This window comes from Sorex fumeus, unplaced genomic scaffold (genome assembly GCF_029834395.1).
Source record: "Sorex fumeus unplaced genomic scaffold, SorFum_2.1 ptg000043l, whole genome shotgun sequence".
In the NCBI taxonomy this organism is placed as follows: domain Eukaryota; kingdom Metazoa; phylum Chordata; class Mammalia; order Eulipotyphla; family Soricidae; genus Sorex; species Sorex fumeus.
Window position 1 is genome coordinate 40155806 of NW_026606100.1, and position 20371 is coordinate 40176176.

General features: G+C 46.0%; 1 protein-coding gene across 1 annotated transcript; it reads left to right on the forward strand.

Annotated features, from left to right (window-relative positions):
- Positions 1–18484: 18484 nt before the first annotated feature.
- Positions 18485–20103, forward strand: ADRA2A (adrenoceptor alpha 2A). The gene has a single exon (XM_056120549.1). The coding sequence runs from the start codon at positions 18637–18639 to the stop codon at positions 20080–20082; it is 1446 nt and encodes a 481-aa protein (XP_055976524.1). The 5' UTR covers positions 18485–18636; the 3' UTR covers positions 20083–20103.
- Positions 20104–20371: the final 268 nt, after the last annotated feature.

The window sequence follows — 20371 nt, forward strand, 5'->3', positions numbered from 1 at the left end:
GTAGGTGTACTAATACAAAGTTTTTCCTCATTTAGCTGTTTTCTTTTTTTCACAAAGACTCATTTTTAACAGAGTTTAGAAAGTTGCCTTGTAATTTCTAAATTATAATGTAATGAAATATTTTGTATGTCAATAGTGTCCTTTCATTAAAATTTAATTTGCACGGTACACAGCTTACAGGCATGGAACACTACAAGACTGGTAGTATCTGAAAGCAATAATTAAGTTGTGACTTTTTCTAATAAAGATCATGTTTCCAATAATATATAAAAAGACTTGTGCTGTGGTAAATACCTAGCTCTTCTGGATTATATTTCAAGGCTAAAAAAATGTGTGAGCAGTCCAGAAAACATAATATTTTGATAGTGGGGGATATACCTCGAAGTGCTCTGGGAGACTGTCATTCGGGAGGATTGAATCTGGATTCCTGCATATGCTGTCCCTTTGAGGTATCCCTCTTGCTCCATAAAATAGACTTTTTTTTTTTCATTTGCTTGGTGGCCACAGTTTTCTATCCTGTTCTCTGGATAGCAAACTGTGGGGACAGCAAACTAATTTAAGGGATTACCCCTGACAGGGCTCGGGATCATATGACGAGGGGGAATCAACCCTGGGTTCAGAGCTATTCATTGCTATACATTGTCTCCAGGCCCCAAAATGTACTTAACCTGAATTATATTGTTGATTATTTTGGCTATATAAACTACCTTAAAAATTTAGAAGATTACTTGATATTGAGGTATTAAGTATAAATAATGTGTAAATGTTTTGCCATTTAATCTTCTAAAAAATTTATTGGTTTAACATTATATATGAACTAAAGTTTCATCTTACAGTGCCTTGAACCACAAAAATGAGGAACTGAGACAAATGACTTCATTATCCTTTAATCTTCTGGAAAACTTTCAGACAGCAAATGGTATGTGTAAGGTATACAGAAATAGATGAAATAAAATACTTTGTATGGTCGATAATGACCTTCAGTAAAGTTATTTATATGTAGTTTCTATTTACAATTCACAGAACCCTGAACTCTTTTTTAATAATTTTTTTTCTATTAGTATACTAAATGTCCTATAATAAAGATCATGCTGTTATGGAGACTTCAGATTGTTTGAGGGATTTTCTCACAAACCTGGTTCTAGTATTATCATGTTCTCCATATGCTACAAGGAAAATGCTCTTTGTTTTTGCCGCCTTTTGATATAAGAAAGTCGGCTCAGCTGTAAGATGCCTTGGTAAAACAATGTAGGATTTCTAGATGTAGGATTTCTAGAGAAAGTTATGCTATTAGCTAATGAGGAAGTTACTAAGTTGTGTTTTTAAATGTCTTTAAAACAAAAACTGTAATGGTGAATATTAGCTTTATGAGCCACATGATCAGCTAATAACTTCTTTACATTCTTTGGTGTGCATTTTAAAAAAATTACTGAATACCTTTAGGAGAATGAAATTGAAGTGAATCAAAACTAAATTCTTTGCAGCCAGATGGAGATTGTTGGGATAATACAGGTGGGATGAGGATGATTTTGTAGAATTTTAACAGTGGGCATGGAAATATTTAAGGAAACTTTGGGAAGAACTATTAATAATACTTCATAACTGTATAAACTGAGGTAGAAAATCAAATATTGTCCCAAGGTTGTGGTTCAAGCATTTGGTTGTATTTACTAAACTGTGTAACTGCAGGAGAACCAGATTATTATTGGGAGGGAAGAGAAGTAAGGAAAAAATGTAGTCTAGTGTATTTATGAGACATTAAGTAGAGCTGTCAAGTTAGCAAGTGGACACAGAAATCCATATTGTGTACAGGGTTAGTCCTGAAAGCATCATCTAGATGACTGAAGCAAAGATTCCATTTTTTTGGGGGGGGGGGTCACACCCGGCAATGCACAGGGGTTACTCCTAGCTCATGCACTCAGGTATTACTCCTGGTGGTGCTCAGGGGATCATATGGGATGGTGGGATTTGAACCTGGGTCGGCCACTTACAAGGCAAACGCCCTACCCACTGTGCTATTGCTCCAGCTCTGAAGCAAAGATTTTTTGGTGAATATGTAGGGTAGGGCGTTTGCCTTACAAGCGGCCAACATGGCCGACCCGAGTTCGATTCCTCCGCCCCTCTCAGAGAGCCCGGCAAGCTACCGAGAGTATCTCGCCCGCATGGAAGAGCCTGGCAAGCTACCCATGACGTATTCAATATGCCAAACACAGTAACAACAAGTCTCATGATGGAGACGTTACTGGGCCCGCTCAAGTAAATCGATGAACAACGGGAGGACCATGACCATGACCATGTAGGGTGTACTGAAGAGATTGATTTATAGAGACTGAAATCTTAACATAAATTACTGATGAATTGTGTTTACTTTCTAAAATTGATACAGCTCTTTGAACATTGACATAGATGCAAATCTACACATTTTGTGTATGATCTCAATTTAAAAGAACGTTATGTAGTCAGAAATTCTTATTACTATAATTTATTCTGATTGCAAATTTAAATTTTTCTAGTTTTTTGCTTATGTATTTATTTTTCATAGGGCATATTTAGTCTTACCACACTCAGTATTATAGTTGAGAGTATTAAGGTTTATTTTTTTCATTATACATATACATCCATGGAAATTTTACTTCTCCAGATTTCTGGATACCTTCTTTTGGGGACGGGTGGGGGGGGGGGGGCGGGGAAGGAGATGGGGGTGTGGAGTGGCACACAAAAAAGTGCCCAGGGCTTATTCCTGGCTCTGCACTCAGACATCACACCTCACAGGCTCAGGGGACCACATGGGATGCCAGGGATTAAACCCAGGTTGGCCACACACAAGGCAAGTGCCCTACCCACTGTGCTATTGCTCCATCCCCCATTTTCATCCTTTTATTTATTGCTCTGACCCTGGGTACTTTATTCTTCTTTTTTTGTTTTTTTAATATTTTTGTTCACAATGCTTTGTTCCATTTAATATTCCAACACCAATATTACCAATCTTCTAACACCAATCTGTTATACCTACTCACCACCATATTTTGATCTTGGTACCTTCTTGATAACAGGTTTGTTTTTAGAAAATAGCACTTTAAACAATTGTTCCAGGAGAAAGTCTTTTCAGTATGTTCTAAATTCAGTAATTTTTTTAATACCTGCAGTTCTGTTACAATTTTTCTCCACTATGTACTATATTCACAAGGATTTTAAAAATGATTTTCATTACTAGAATTTTATAAGCTCAGAATGTTACAGAGGAATTTTTAGTACACAAGTTGCTTCTGAATCTTTTTAAAGGGGCAACTTTAGTAGTCAATTTGATTAAGTTTTTATAATAATCAGTTGTATATTGTTTTAAGAAACTAATTAATTTCTCCTTGATGTTCCTTTGGTTTCTTAAAAATTATTTTCAAGGTGGTATAATATCCAGGGAAATGAAATGTGTCACTCTAAAACATTATAATGTTAGTATTAACCCTAGTGTCTTCTGACTCCTTAATTAGTTTTTTTTTTTTTCCTATTTCACCACATTCCTTCATAATACCTATACTGCCATGCTGGACTCACTCAGGTGAAAATTGATCAAATAGGACCCTGATTGAAACATTTTAATCAGGGAAAAGACAAATCATACAGAACTTTTTCTCCATTAAATTAACTTGAAAAAGCACATAATAATCATAAAATAAAACTATTCAGATTGAGTTCCCTCACTTTCTTCCCTTCTCATCCTTTTTTTTTTTTTTTTTTAAAACACCCGGTGATGCTCAAGGGTTACTCCTGGCTCTGCACTCAGGAATTACCTCTGGCAGTGCTCAGGGAACCTTGTGGGATGCTGGGAATCGCACCTGGGTCAGCCACGTGCAAGGCAAATGCCCTACCCACTGTGCTATTGCTCAAGCCCCCCTTCTCATCCTTTTAAGCTAATACAAGATAACAAATTACAAAGTATGAAACTAAATCTGTAATATAAAATAATGAATTTCACTTTTTTCATGAATATTCATGTCTGTAAGTGAACTATTAATATTTTTTAAGATTATAAAAGTAGTATGTAAAATATATTGAATATACAATATGGTATGTTTTTACTTTCTTTTATCTTGTTGGGTGATACCCCATTGTGTTAAAGGCTTACTCATGGACTCTGTGCTCAGGGATTACGGCAAGTCTTGGGGGATCATATAGGGTGCTGGGAATAAACCCAGGACAGCCATGTGCAAGGCAAGAACCTTGCCAACTTTATTATCTTTCTGGCACTGTTTTTACTTTATTTGTTCTTGGGGAGGGCAGTGCTCAGGGACTATTCCTGGCTTGAGAGATGATGGGCTGCCAGGGATTGAACCCCACCCACTGTGTGCAAGGCAAGCATCCCACTGACTATACTATTGCTCTGATCCCAGTTTTTACTTTCTTAAAGAAGTTGCTAGAGGGACCTGGGAGATAACTCTGGTCAGGGGCACATGCCTTTTTGCATGGGCCCAAGTTTATTATCAGACTCCCCCCACCCTCCTGCTTAATAGAGGTTTCCTCCAGCTGATCTTGAAGAAAATATGTATCTTTTCTTCAATTGCTGTTATTCTGCTGCTCAGGCCCTCTGTTGAGTTTTTTTTTATATTACCTACCACTGGCTGGAGCGATAGCAACAACGTAGGGCGTTTGCCTTGCACGCAGCCAACATGGCCGACCTGAGTTCGATTCCTCCGCCCCTCTCGGAGAGCCCGGCAAGCTACCGAGAGTATCTCGCCCCTATGGCAGAGCCTGGCAAGCTCCCCGTGATGACGTATTCGATATGCCAAACACAGTAACAACAAAGTCTCCAAGGGAGACGTTACTGGGCCCGCTCGATGCAAATCAATGATCAACGGGAGGGCCTTTACTTTATCACCTACCATACTATACTCTTCTGCTATTTCTCATTGTAGTTTTCTCATTTCAGCATTTATACTTTGTTGTGCTTTGCTATCCATTGTTTCTTTGAGCTCATTAAATGTGGTGTTACTGAGAACTTACAGAACTGGTTGGTGCTGGTAGAGCCTACTGTGTTACTGTTTTTGCTCATTAAACTTGGTGGGCTTCTGTGCATCTTCCTCGTTTTGTTTGCTCTGTTCCTGCTATGCTGAAGGGGAATTTTGTAGTCAGGCACCTGGGAGGCTCGTTTTTTCCCTGCCCGTTTTCACCCTGTGATTGAGGAAGTATAATTGGACAGTGTAAGATTTGAGTAGAGCTGCCTGCTTCAGTTTCAGAAAGGCACCAAAGATGTTGCCAGGAAATTGATCTCATGTAGAAAGGTGGGGGAGCAAACAGAGGTTCAGGAGTTGTGAAAGTGGGTTTGTTATATCACCTATCAGATAGAAGTCAGGCCTGGAGACTCTAAAGATTAACAGGCAATAAAGTGTTTAGAATTGTAAACTCAAAGAAATCACAAGGGCCATCACCTGTCCTTCAGGAAGAGATATTACCTATTTTTTAAAAAAAAAATTATATAGTAAATCACTGTGATGTACAGTGACAGGCTTACAAACTTTCGTGCTTGTGTTTCTGTCATATATTGATCGAATACCCGTCTCTCCACCAGTGCCCATTTTCCACCACCAATGGTCCCAGCATCCCTTCCACCACCCCCACTCTGTCCCCCTCCACCCCACCCCGCCTCTGTGCAGGGCATTCCTTTTTGCTCTCTCCTTTGGGGTGTTGTAGTTTGCAATATAGGTATTAAGTAGCCATCATAGTTAGATCTGTAGTCTACTTTCAGCCCGCATTTCCCATCCTGAATGGGCCCTCTTAGCACCATTTACTTTCCAAGGGCATCACAAGATATATTCTAGTTGAAGTTACTGCAGTTGTTTTTGTGGTATGGCTAACAGTTTTCCATGTTTAAATTCTTCCCCCCCCCCCCCCCCCGATTTTCTAGACTTGGATACAAAAAAACTGGTGTAGATTTATTTTGTTCAGAAGTTACATGAACACACACTCATGCCAGACATTGATCTAGATGTAGGATGTACTAGTAAACAAAGCCAACCTTTCTAAATGAAACTATTTGCCTTGCCCCACTATAATGGGGCAAGGCAAATAGTAAATTTTCTAGCTTGTTAGAAATTGATAAATATTCTTAAAACCTACCAGCAAACTCTTCCAGTTTATAGTTCACCAAGTAAGGAACTCAGAAGTTGTCACTGTCCGGATGCAAGCGAAATCTTAACACTTGTTGTTAGGAAATTAAGGTCCAAAGGCAAGCTACTACCCCCAGGTTAGAGAGATGGGTAGATACAAAGAATAAAAATTACCAGAACAGAAATGCAGGAACAAAACCTAAACCCAAGAATGAATTTCCAATGACTATGTGGACAAGTCAGTTAAAAACAATTGGAGACTCTGTAAGGTAGGCTGCCACACTCTTTTGAGTTACTTCCAGGAACAGTTTATCACAGGGAGGACAAACACTTCCGTACTGGGGTAGAGGGAGAGAAAGTGGCTAATTTGAAATACAGTGATAACATTTCTAATTTTTTGAGAGAGTGGGGGAACACACCTGGCTGTAGTCAGGCTTACTCCTGATTGCACTCTGGGATCACTTTTGGTGGGGCTTGAGGGACCATATGCGATGCCAGGGATCGAACCTAGCTTAGCTGTGTACAAGGCAAGCACCTGGTCTACTGTACTATTGCTCTGAACCCAAATTTTTATGTTCTTAAGCCCCATCCTCGAGAAATTTTATCAGAGCCTGATTTGTTGGGGACTTTGTCAAAATCTACCTGACCCGAGGAAAGAGAAGTACTCAGTAGTAAATCCCTCTAGCTTTCCGGGTGGGAAGTGTAAATAGCCAATTTTATCTTCCTCTTCCCCCTGAAGGAGGAAGGTGGATTAAAAACTTCTTGGATGTGGCCTTGGAAAACAAATTCACTACAAGGCCTTACGTGACTATCGAACACTTTGCTAGCCCCATATTGCAGAACCACACTACTGAAGCCTGTTCGTGCCAGTTCCTTTACCCAATACATCCTGTCTAGATTTTACCCAAACATTTTAAGGTACATTAAAAGGAGAAAACTAAATACATTGGAAGGATACTGGAATTAACAGACCAGGAATTTAACTGATTAATATGCTAAGGACTAATATAAAAAGTATAGGCAGCATACAAGGATCTGGGTAAGGTAAACAGACACAATGGTTATGGCACATGTGCCAGACCTAGGTTCAGTACAGTGTACCACCTGGTCCCAGAGCCATTGTTGTGTGTAGCTCTAGAGGCCTTGAGCACCACCAGGTGTGACCCTGGTAGCCCCCAGCATCTGCAGGGTGGCCTACGTATAGGATCTGAGCAGCGCTACATCCTGGATCTCTGCACTGAACAGCTGGCTGGTTGGCCAAGAATTGAGCCTCTGTTACTCCGAGATGATCTGAGCACTTCCAGAGAGCCTCTCCAAGACCTTCTAAATAAAATATGCTATAAATAATGCTTTTCATTATGTTGATGCTAATGTGTTAATGTTGCGGAATGAATGAGCTTTAAAATTTGTAGAAACTTTAAAGCATAAAATATAAGAACTGGTATGATAACAAAAGACCTAATACACTCAGAATGGAATTTCCCGAGGCAGATGGTAAAGAACAATATTTGAGCAATAACAAATGAGAATTCCCCAAATTTAATGTTAGACACCAACCTTTATGTGCAGGGAACTCAGACACTTAAAGCAAAACAAGTGCTTTCAAATCTTATCTAGGTATATCATTTTCAAATGACAGAAAAACAAAGATAAAGAAGCCAAAGGGGAGAAAAGCACCGTATCCATTTAGGAACATGAAGAATCACATCAGATTAGTTTTAACCATGAAAGAAAGTAAAAATGTTAAGTGTTGGGGGAAAAAAACACAAGCTTGGAGTTCTGATTGCTATGAAATTATTCTAACAAAAAATACTCTCTTTCGCAAACAAAATTCAGAGAAATTGTCACCAGAATACTTGTCTTACAAGAAATAATAAAAAATGTATATATATTCTTCATTTTGACACCATACTCAGCAGGGCTCAGCTACTCCAGTATATTGGTTAAGGAGGGACAGTTGTTCAAATACAGTCCGGCATGTAAGGCATGTACGTAAGCCCTTTGAGCTATCTCCCCTGAAGGCCCTGAAGAGGAATTCTTGAAAAAGAAATGACATAGATCAGAAACTTAAATGTTCATAAAAAGTACTGGGAAAAAATGTGATTGTCGTATTCATGAAGTGGTATGTGTTATTTGAAAGTACACTTGTGTTACTTTTAAATGTATAGAGCAAATATGGGGCTGTCATTAACAGAAATTTTTGTTAAGTATGCATGACGTGCTGAGGAGGGGAAATGATGTAATCCCAAATGCTCAGTTCAGGGCAGGGGAGATAGCTGGAGGCTGGAGGGCATGTCATCAGCACTGCTGCACGGGAACGACTCACTGGCTTCCTGAATACTTACTGCTTGGGAGACCAAAATTTAAAAAATAATCAAGTTGCCCAATTCAAGGCATAAAATCTGGGGAAAAAAGACTTTAGCCAGAAACTGGAAGAAACCTGAGTGCCCAAGAACAGATGACTGGTTAAAGAAACTTTGGTACATCTACACAATGGAGTACTATGTAGCTCTTAGAAAAGATGAAGTCATGAAATTTACATACAAGTGGTACAATATGGAAATTATGCTAAGCGAAATGAGTCAGAAAGAGAGGGATAGACATAGAAAGATTGCATTCATCTGGGGGATATAAAGCAACAAAATATGAGATCAATACCTAAGAATAGCTGAGATCAACACCAGGAGGATTACTCCATAGCTTAGAGGCCAGCCGGGTATTCTAGGGGAAAGGGCCATTCAGATAGAGAAGGGAGCACCAAATAAAGGGTGTTTGGAGGATCCTCCCAGGAGGGGAAATGCATGTTGAAGTAGACTATGGACTGAACATGATTGCCACTCAATGCCTCTTTTGCAGACCACAACACTCGAAAGGAGAGAGAGAACAAAGGGGAATGCCCTGCCACAGAGGCAGGGTGGGAGGGGGGTGGGGGGGGATATTATCCATGGTGGTGGAAAATGGGCACTGGTGGAGGGATGGGTATTTGATCATTGTGTGACCGAAACCCAAGCACAAAGATTTGTAAATCTACAACTGTACCTCATGGTGCTTCACTAATAAAAAAAAAATGAGAAAGTAATACATTTAATATCCATATATTTAAAAAGGTCAATGATGTTTTGTTTGGGGGACATATTCCACAATGCTTAGCGCTTATTTCTGGCCCTTGGCTGTGCTGAGAGTCTGTATTTGGTTCCTGGGATTGGACCTGGGTTGATTGTGACCCACTATACTGTCTGATGTTTTCCTCCCTGCCCTGCTCCATCCCCCTTTTTAAATCTCCCCAATCTGCTGCTATTTTTTTTAAAATACTTAAATGTATTTTTGGGGGGAGGGTGTTTTTTAAAATTTTAATTGTATTTGGGTGGGTAGAGAGAGTGGAGATAAGGGGGAGAGTGAAGGGGAGAAGGTGGGGAGAGAGCCAGAGGGAGACAAAAGGGTTAGAGGTAGGGGAGTGGGAGGCAGGAGAGAGAGAAAGGATATAATAGAATTTCTTCTTTTGATGTTGGGAATAGGAAATACGTATGTCTTTTCAGATTCATGTTATCTTTTTACATGATTGAATAAAGAAAAATTTATAAACTTAGTGTGCCATCATCTTGGATCTAGGTGAGGCTTTTTAAGACCTTTGTTGTTTTATTCTTTTGAATAAATAAAAATCTTTTGAATATACATAGGCCAATGGGAAGTTTAAGACAACTTCCCCCTCCAGTTAGTGAACTTGGAATTTATGTCATAACACACAGTCTAGTTAACTGAAGATGGTCAATGAATATAATTTTACATATTTTTAAAATAACGAACTTTGCAAAACATGCTTCATTCTGGTCAAGCTTTCTGGTTGCACACAGTTAAAGCCCACTCAAGTAGACTAAAAAGGGGTTCTGTGGTCTATAGACTCTCATGGAATCCAAGAACAAATCAGAGGTCTATTTCTTCTTCATGCAATGAAATCTGAAATTTGGAATGCTAGGGAAAACCAAGGCAACTTCTGTCTCATATGTTATTGGCACCTTATATCTACAACTCTCTGTATTTGCTTCATCTTCTCTCATTTCTCCCTTAGAGAGAAAAAGGATCTTTTTTTTGCCTATATCCACCAGTGCTCAATGTTTACTTCTTACTCTCTGTTCAGGGTCACTCTTGGTGGTGCTTGAGGGACCGTCTGCAGTATTAGGGATTGAGCTGGGGTTGACTGTATGCACAAGTGCCTTGCCCTTTGTACTTTTTCTCTGACCCCATGATAAAGAAAAAGGAGATAGAATCAGTTTCCTAGTGAGAATATTTGATTTACTATATCAATCATAGCCAAATTCATCTGTGCCCTGGTTGACTTTTACTGCAACTTGTACTTTTGCAGCTACTTACTTATACTGAATTTCATTTATGTGAATCAATCCATTTTCACTTAAGCTGGACTTTGCATTTCATAAGAAAACTCCTTGAGAAAACATTCGTGTATTTGTCTTATGTATCCAAACATCTGAAATTCCATCAGCTTTAAGATTTGGAGACTTCTCTTTTTCTAAGCCCTTTCTGTACCTACATTCTGATTCTTCTCTGTCTCAATCAATAACAGATAGTAGAAATCCTTTTAGACCTCTCCAATCAAAGCAATTTCCAGCCTTCATATTTAGAAAAAGAAATTCTTCCTGACCCTATCGGGAGACTTATGAGCTTTTTTTTTCTTGGTTCTCTGAACTTTACCGATTATTGCTATCTTTGAGAGTTAGTAATGTAAATAACTGTACACGTCTTCCTTTCATATTACCAACAGTTCCTAGATATAGAGAGCTCCTTCCTTGCCTCTAACAAAAAAATGGATTAATTATTAAATCATCTTTCTCACATTGGTTTTTGTTTTAATTCTTCTAATGCTAATTTATTCATTGATCAAACCTTTATTGTGGCTTGATTATGGGAAGATCATAAGACCCATTTATCTGAGGATGATTCAGATTAGTGAGGGAGAAAGTGCATCAAATCTGTGTATCCAGTATTTGCTGTACACCTAGCCTGTACAATACCAGTCTCCACTTGGGGTTCCCCTCCCCACATTTGTATGTGTGTTCATTTAATTTTCATTAAAGAATATGAAAGGGTGTGGACAGTGACACCATATTTGTTCAAGGAGATTCAGGTCCAAAAAGGTTAGTTGCTTACTGTAGTTACTAATTGACAGAAGCAGGAGCAGAGCTCAGGGTTACCTTGCCCCTATGTACAATTCCTGATGACTACTACTTATGCCTCCTGGATATCATGGGTAGGGGTCTCTTTTGCAAGACATTGTATTGGCGCCATTTACTAGAGAAAAGGAAAATAAAATTATTATTTCCTGTGAGCAGTAGTAGCTGTGATAGCTACTACTTAACGAGTGTGTGTGTATGTTCGTGTGTTTCTGGTCTCATGTCCCTGTGGTGTCTTTGAGTAAATGTGAATGGTGAGTCACCTGCCTTATTAATTAGATTAAAGAATGTTAGTTTAAGATCATCAATGTTGGTGATGATATTCCTTTAGTATCCCAGGGTCAGTGACTCCAACTCGCCACTGAATTTGAGAACCAAAAGCCATCACTCACCAAACTGACTTAAAGCGTTGTTGTTTGTTTTCCTAACGCCATGGCCATAGCAAGCAAGAGGTGGTGGGAAAGAGCACTCCTTCAGCAGGACTGACTTGTGAGCTTCAGATGGTACTGTAGTGCTTGGAGGAAGGTTCATAGTGAGTGCAGTCACAAACGTCCTGCAGGGACATAGCAGCAGCAACATGTGGGAGTCCTGAATCCATGACTCTTGGCCTCCAAAGGCATTGTTCATCATGGCACAGACTGCTGTCACTGGTTTTATTCAGAAACCTTCCACAGTGACAGAAAAGACCAGGTTTCATTTGTAGATAGGTGGGGTTGGGGAATGGTGGGGGCAAGCACAGAAGAGAAAGCCATGTGGATGGGGGTGGGGAGCAGGACCCACAGGGCTCTCACAGGAGAGAGTCTGGAAAATGGAGCAATAGCTAACCACATCTGTTCCCCGTAGGGACAGTGTGATGCTGCTCCAGCCCCTCTGATGCACCTGGCAGGAATGGAACAACAGCTGGAGAAAACAATTAATTTTTCTCTAGGTTCCACCCCACTCTCGTGGCAGTGACACAGTGACTTTACAGCTGTTTGTAGCTGACTGCTGCTTTTAGTTTCAGCTGTGCATTTATGTGGCAGCTGTGGGAATACAGTGGACTCTTCCTGCTGTGTGTTTCAGCACTGTCTGTGTGGTGAGGTGGAGGTTCAGCTCCTATGAGGGTTCTACCACTGTCAAAGTAACCCAACTCTTGGGGTATGTTTTTTTTAAATTAGTCAAATCTTCAAGAAGAATGTAAGTTATTGATAGCACCTCTACCCAAATTTTCTTTCCACCAAGTTATTACCCAAGATGGACCAGCAACCAAGCATATTTTGAAGTTGTCTAGTGCCTTTATTATAGATATAATTCCACAGCAAATATAGTTTATTTATAGGTAAATTGCCTAACTGGTAGCTATATATATAACATCACCTATTACATGTTCTTTTTCTTTTTGGTTTGTTTTATGAATGGGCTTGGAGCTTATTCTTGGTTCTGTGCAGGGATCAATTCTTGCAGTGTTTTGGGGAACTGTATGCAGTGCTGGGGATTAAACCTGTGTAGCTCCATGCAAGGCAAGCACCCTGGTGCCTTACATGTACTTTTAAAGGATGTGTACCTTAATAAAGATACATATATTCGTGATAGAAGGAGAGAAGAAGAAAGAAAAAATGGAGAAGGAGGAGGAGGAGGAAAGAAGAAAGGAAAGGGAACAGATAGGGGAAAGAAATTCTGTAATCTATGCTTATAGCCCCAAGCTGGTTATACCTGAGTTAGACTCTGATTTGAAATAAAATATAGACTATCTTAGCTATTTTCTTCTGGACCACATACTTCTTGAATGCATGAGTAGAATGATTTTACTGACCAGACCATTCATTATGCAAATATCAAGTATCTTGCATTCTGGTATTTACTAAGTTATTAAGGTATTCGTTAACATATAAATAGTGTTTAGATCTTACCCTAGCCTTACTGACTCTAAAAGTCAATTTCTCCCCCAAATTTGCTTTATGGAAGGCCTGCTTGGGGTATTCTCTGGGAGTACAAAGGTGAACAAGACACTGCTTGCACTCTCCTGAACTACCACACACGTGAACAGGTAAGCTGGTGCCATGAAGATTCACCCTGGCTTTGGTGGAAATGTGCATGAAGGGTCAGTTGCTTCTTAGAGAAGGCTAACAATGCTGGGGCTTGTGCAGCCATCTGGTGTGTTTGTTTCTATCAGGCGAGTCTTTGGGAAATAATTGGGTCTTACTGAAATACTGCATCAGACTGCCAGCAGTCTGAACTGAAGGACCATATGTTGTCTCTACTGTTGTACTCTAGAAACCTTGAATGGAGGGGAGAATAGAAGTCTAGAAAGATCTGCCAAATACATTAATGCTCTTGTTTGAAAAAAAATTAATTATTATAGCACGATTTACCAAGTTGTTCATTATACAGTTGTTTTAGGCATTAAATGTCCCAACACCAATCCCACCACCACTGTGACCCTTCCTCTGCCAATGTCCCCAGTTTCCTACACACCATAGCAGGTATAAATTTACATCATATTGTTTGTTACAACACAAAGGCAATTAGAATTATCAAAACATAAATCAATAAAAGTCAATTTGTGATAATTGTGGTTTCTCACAATGGTGTTATTGAAGTCATTGAGGATTAACTGGGCTTGTTGGTTCTAATTGAGCCTTCTGTGTAATTGTTCTTTCTCATTAATCTTTTTGGTCTACACAACTTTCCCACCAGATTTGCTGTGGTCCTACTGGGCTGATAAAATTTGGAGATGTCATGTGGCCACATATGTGACTGTGCACTCCAGGAACTACAGAACTGTAATGGTTTGACAATTTGATAAAATTCAGTTATGGAACTGGGCTATTTCTATGTCATATGTGGCTATGGGCTGTTGTGTCTTCAAGCAGAAGGGGAATCTGCCTGCCTCCAATCTGGGATGGCCCCAGAATTGTCAGACTGGACCAGTCTATCTGATAGCTGCATGCTCTTTCATTTCTCTGCCAGCAAGATGGTGGGTGCAGTAGAGACTACTGGGTTTTCCCGTGACAGGTGGGTAGGTGGGATCTGCCTGTCCCCATTCTGAGGACATCCCAGTTCTTGTTTCTGATGAACTGTCATGAAGTTGGGGGCAGAGATACATAGAAGAGGGTTAGGAAGCTCACTGGTTCAATCATGGTGCTTATTTTCTGGGCAATCTACTTGACTAAGTTGGGTTTCTTTCCCCCCCCCCCCCCATCTTTAAGGGCATATAATTCCATGTTATGGGGTAGTTTGGGGAATTACAATTATTTTATATAAGTGGCATACTGTCAGCATTGTGCCTGGCATTGTATTAGCCAGTGCTGATAAAGTATTTTTATTAGTAGAAATGGTGAAAAACAAAAACAAACAAAAGAAACAAGTGTTTGTTTCAACCCCGTCCCTGGAGGCTGGACTAGCTGGAGGGTTCCTGCTTCCTCATAAGGCAATTATTCTCATCCTGGAGCCCTCTCCTCTCTATTGCTCAGGCTGGTGTGATCAAGGTCCCTGGGTCCTTTGGCATCAGTCCCTGTCTCACCAATGAACATCATCCCCACACATCTATGATTTCAGACAGGGAGCCTTAAAAGCAGGATGTTTACTAGCACTAGTATTCTCTGAGGAATTTAGCTAAAATGAGCTTGATGCATCCCACTGAACACTCAGGGAGTCCTGATTTCCCTGGTGGAGCACTGGTTAAATTCGTTTGAGTATCACCAGCATGACTGGCATGGAGGCTGGTTTTAGGAGCTCTCTCTCTCTCTCTCTCTCTCTCTCTCTCTCTCTCTCTCTCTCTCTCTCTCTCTCTCTCTCTCTTTGCGTAATACTCTCCTTCCCAGGCAGCATAGCACATCTAACAAAAGACAGCTGTTTCTGCGTGCACTTTAAGCTCAGTCATACTGACCCAGTGTGTGACAACTAAGTGATTTAAGATACATGTGCATCAAGAGGACGAGCTCTGCATCTACAGGGGTTCCGCAGACAGCCTCACACAAGGGGGCTGTTAGGTACTTAAGTAAGACAGCAATTATCATTGACAGCTGTTATCAATGAGACATATGAACCTTAGCTTCTTAAAAGATGTTTCCCTTATAGGAAAGAAGACTCCAAACCCAGGAATAAATGATGGGCTGTTTGGGAAGCATATAGAAAATGTGAAAAGAGCTGCAGCAGCAGCAGCTCTGAAACAGAAAAGCACTGTGAGCCCTGGTTTGTTTCATTTCTGACTTTTGAAAGGAGAATGATAGGAGGGCACTGTGTCAGAAGCTGGTGCCCAGAGGGGAGCTGTGTGCCCCGTACTCTGCACCTATATTCCACAAACAATTTGGTATCCCGATTGCCGTTAGCTGGGCTGTGCCTAATTTTGACTCTCCCCGCCTTCACGTATGAGGCTCCTGGTTGCTGTGCAAAGATGAAGTACATTTTTTAAGGTTTCTTCTTTTATTATTAATTTTATTGAATCACTGTGAGCTACAGTTACAAAACTTTTATGTTTGAGTTTCAGTCTTACAATGATCGAACACCCATTCCCCCCCACCCCGTGTACCTTTTCCACCACCAGTGTTCCCAGCATGCCTCCCCCACCTCCACCGTCCAACCCTTACCCTGCCACTGTGACACACAATTGCCCTCTTTCTCTCTCTACTTATGGGTATTATGGTTTGCAATACAGAATACAGATGAGAGGCCATCATGTTTGGTCCTTTATCTACTGATGAAGCACATTTCCATCTGAGCCTGTGGCAAGATATAACTCACGAAGAGACCTGGTAGAGATGTCAGTAGAGGACAGGAAATGTTAGACTCCATGGGGCCAGGGATGCTCAGTTTTCTTTAGATTCCTTACAAAGGAGATGAGAGAGCTCAGAGTACCGCCTGTTGCGGTAAAGACTGGGAGATCAATGTCCTGAATTTCAGAGGAATCTGCTTGGGGCTGGCTTTGTGAGGTTCTCGGACTTGGGTTACTGTCCATTGAGAGCAGTGGCACCTTTCTTATCCTCGGGTTGCGTGCGTTGGTGGGACTGAAATCCATATCCAAGGTGGTTAGTGAGCCTGCAGGACAAAGAGAGGGTGATGGTTTATTTCCTGAAGATTCCAGGTTAGGTGCCCACACACAGCCTTTGGATTAGCCCTTTATTAAGACAATTTCGTTAGGTCCAATCTCTGCCCTGCTGATAATTTCTCTTTCCCTCTCATGGCTCTTTAACTACCTGCCCCTTGTTTGAGAAGTGCAGACAGCACAGTTCAAGCTGGTACTAAGTCACTATCCAACTCTGCTGTAGGACACCTACCACGCAGCGAGAAACTAGTCATTCATTCTCGCGCCACCCATCCCTGTCAGACAAAACATGAAAACTACTCTCTGCCCTTAGTTCCCATAATTGAGAAGATGACTAAGAGCAGATGCTAGGAGTGGACCAGCGCTGAGCCACAAGGAGGCAGGAGCCGTCCCTCTCAGCACCGCGGGCAGGGGGCGCTGTGCAGATGCCGGGCAGGGTACCCGTCCTGAGCATCACTGCCTTGACCGGACATCATCAGAACCTCCAGTGTCGCCGGCGCTAACCACCCAAGGGGTGCCTGTTGCAGGGAGACTTCTGCCACACGAAAAAGGGCAATGGAAAGCCTGAGCTCTCGGTTCCTCAGCTCGGACTCCAACCCGCGCCGCGGGCGCGGGGCGCGGCGGGGAGCTCGTCGGCCGTGACGGCGCGTCGCCAGCAGGTGTCAGTGCGCCCTCGCCGTGGCGGTGCGCGGCCTCCGCCTCCAGGACCCTCCCCACTGACGGCTGGGGCGGGGACGGTCCAGACCGCGGGCAGCCGCTGTCCAGCAGAGAGCTCTGCGGCTGGACACCTCGTGGCCACCTGCCCCGCAAGCGGAGCTCTAAACTCCAGCCGGGACGCTCCGAAGGAGCTTCCCAATTCGCCCCAGGGTTCGATCCGATCCGTGCCTGCCTCTCTCATCAGGATCCCACTCGCCCCGACCGCCAGGTACGCTTGCGGACGAGAGAGGCAAGCCCAGGCTAGGGCTGCTTCGAATCAGACCCTCGCTGGTGGCAGCTGCTCCCGATTCGGCTCGGAGGTCGCCGACAGCCCGTCGTTCCAGGACCCGGCGGCACCCGGCCACGCTCCGGGGCCCGCAGCTTTCTGCTGGGCCGGCCCCAAGCTGCTCCACCAATTCCCAGCAGGGGCCGCTCCCCACCCTTCCGGATTCGCTCCTTCAACCCCACGCGCAGGGTACCCGCCTCCTCCCAGGGCCTGTCCAGTCCAGGGGGCAGCGCTACCCCGGGTCCCACGCGGGGCGCAGGCACAGACCCGCGGAGGGGAGGCGCAAGGGGCGGGGGAGGGTCGGCTTCCCACGTGGGGGCTGACGCCGGCTGCTCGGCAACGCCGGCTTGATCCTGGGGCTATAAAACCGGTCCTCGGTGAGCGGCGCCGAGCAGCAGCAGCTCCGGCTTCGGTGCAGGCGCCCTGCAGCTGGCGCGCCGCCGCCCAGCACCCCGGCACCTTCTCCCCCAAGCCGTGCGCTCCTTCCCCAACTCTCGTTCCTCCCGGACCCGGCGCGCAGCGCGGCCCGGCCCACGCCCAAGACACTCGGCTCCAGGAGGACCGACCGCCCACCCACTTCGGCCAGCCTAAGGAAGGGGGCGCCTTCATGCGTCCCCCACACCTGTCACCCGGCCGCCGCCGCCGCCGCCCCCCAGCTCGCGCGCTGCGCCCCAGCCCCAGCGGGGCGCACAACTTTGGAAGTCCCGCGGTGCTCGGAAAAGGCTGCAGAGTCCGCGCCCTCGCCCCGGCCGGGGCCCCGCCGGCCCCGCCGCGTCTGGGGAAAGCCAGAGAGTCGCTTATCGCTTCGGGGATGTAAGGAGACTGACGTAGGACCCCCCAGCCCGCATCAGCACCGCTCCGCTGCCTTTCGGGTGGGGGCGGGCCCCGCACACGGTAAGACCTTGCTTTGGCTCACGAGTCAAGGTTTCTTAGATCTCTGTGTTTGGAATTTTTAATTTTTTGGTCATCCTTCCAAGTGCTCGGGCTACCGATGGTTTTGGTTCTGACTTCTTGAAGAATAAATCGCTCTTCCCACCCACCCCCCCATCCTCTCGACCTCTTCTCTCCCGCCGCCTAGCCACCAAACTTGGCCGTGTTTGGGCGCTGGGGACCCGAAGGCGTCCGCCCCGAGCGCCCCGGAGCGCGCCGGTCGAGCGCAGTTCGCGGGAGCCAGGCCTATGGGCCGCTAGCAGGCCCCCAGCGGCGCGGGCCCGGCCTCCGGGCGTCCCCCTCCGTATGTGAGGCGCGGCGGGGCGAGCGGGGCTCAGGAGGAAGAGGAGGACCCACGGGCGCCGGGCCGGAAGGCAGCTGGCAGTAGGCCCAGGCGAGCGAGCACCCGCGTTCATGTTCCGCCAGGAGCAGCCGCTGGCCGAGGGCAGCTTCACGCCCATGGGCTCCCTGCAGCCGGACGCGGGCAACACGAGCTGGAATGGGACAGAGGCGCCCGGGGGCGGCGTCCGGGCCACCCCCTACTCCCTGCAGGTGACGCTGACACTGGTGTGCCTGGTCGGCCTGCTCATGCTGCTCACCGTGTTCGGCAACGTGCTGGTCATCATCGCCGTGTTCACCAGCCGCGCGCTCAAGGCGCCCCAAAACCTCTTCTTGGTGTCGCTGGCCTCGGCCGACATCCTGGTGGCCACGCTCGTCATCCCCTTCTCGCTGGCCAACGAGGTCATGGGCTACTGGTACTTCGGCAATTTGTGGTGCGAGATCTACCTGGCGCTCGACGTGCTCTTCTGCACCTCGTCCATCGTGCACCTGTGCGCCATCAGCCTGGACCGCTACTGGTCCATCACGCAGGCCATCGAGTACAACCTGAGGCGCACGCCGCGCCGCATCAAGGCCATCATCGTCACGGTGTGGGTCATCTCGGCCATCATCTCCTTCCCGCCGCTCATCTCCCTCGACAAGGGCGGCGGCGGCGGCGGCGCGGGCGGCGGCGGCGGCGGGCAGACGCCCGCCGAGCCCCGGTGCGAGATCAACGACCAGATGTGGTACGTCATCTCGTCGTGCATCGGCTCCTTCTTCGCGCCCTGCCTCATCATGATCCTGGTCTACGTGCGCATCTACCAGATCGCCAAGCGCCGCACCCGCGTGCCGCCCAGCCGCCGCGGCCCGGACCCCGCCGCCGCCGCCAACGCCACCGCCGCCGCCGCGCCGCCGGGGGGCGCCGAGCGCCGGCCCAACGGCCTGGGCCCCGAGCACGGCGTGCTGGGGCCGGGGGGCGCCGAGGCCGAGCCGCTGCCCACGCAGCTCAACGGGGGCCCGGGGGAGCCGGCGGCCACCGGGATGCGCGACGCCGACGCGCAGGACCTGGAGGAGAGCTCGTCGTCCGAGCACGCCGAGCGGCCCCCGGGGTCCCGGCGCTCGGAGCGCGGCCCCCGGGCCTCGGGCAAGGCCCTCGCGGGCCACGGGAAGCTGGGGGACAGCCTGCCGCGGCGCGGGCCCGGGGCCGGGGGCTGCGCGACGCCGGTGGCCGGGGCGGCCGAGGAGCGCGGCGGGGTGGCCAAGGCGTCGCGCTGGCGCGGGCGGCAGAACCGTGAGAAACGCTTCACGTTCGTGCTGGCCGTGGTCATCGGCGTGTTCGTGGTGTGCTGGTTCCCCTTCTTCTTCACCTACACGCTCACGGCCGTCGGCTGCTCGGTGCCGCGCACGCTCTTCAAGTTCTTCTTCTGGTTCGGCTATTGCAACAGCTCGCTGAACCCCGTTATCTACACCATCTTCAACCACGACTTCCGCCGCGCCTTCAAGAAGATCCTCTGTCGGGGGGACAGGAAGCGGATCGTGTGAGCCGATCGTCCACGCCGCCCGGGTCCCTCCCGCGCCGGGGACCCCCCGCCCATCCCAACTTCAGACTGCGGCGAGGTAGCGCCAAGGCTGCCTCCCTGCGGGCGTCTGCTCGAGCCCGCCTGGGGTGGGAGAGGGAGAGCGCTCCTCTCCCCGCCCCACAGCTGGTAGCATCGCTCTGGACACAGAGCCCTGGGCTGGGGCTCCTGGGCCTCCCCGAAACAGTGTTGTTCCCTCCAGGTGTTGTCGTGTCCCCGCTGAGTGCGGCGGCATTCGGGGCGCAGACACGCGG

Coding starts and splice junctions, on each gene's coding strand:
- ADRA2A (XM_056120549.1), top strand. CDS start 18,637: ATGTTCCGCCAGGAGCAGCCGCTGGCCGAGGGCAGCTTCACGCCCATG.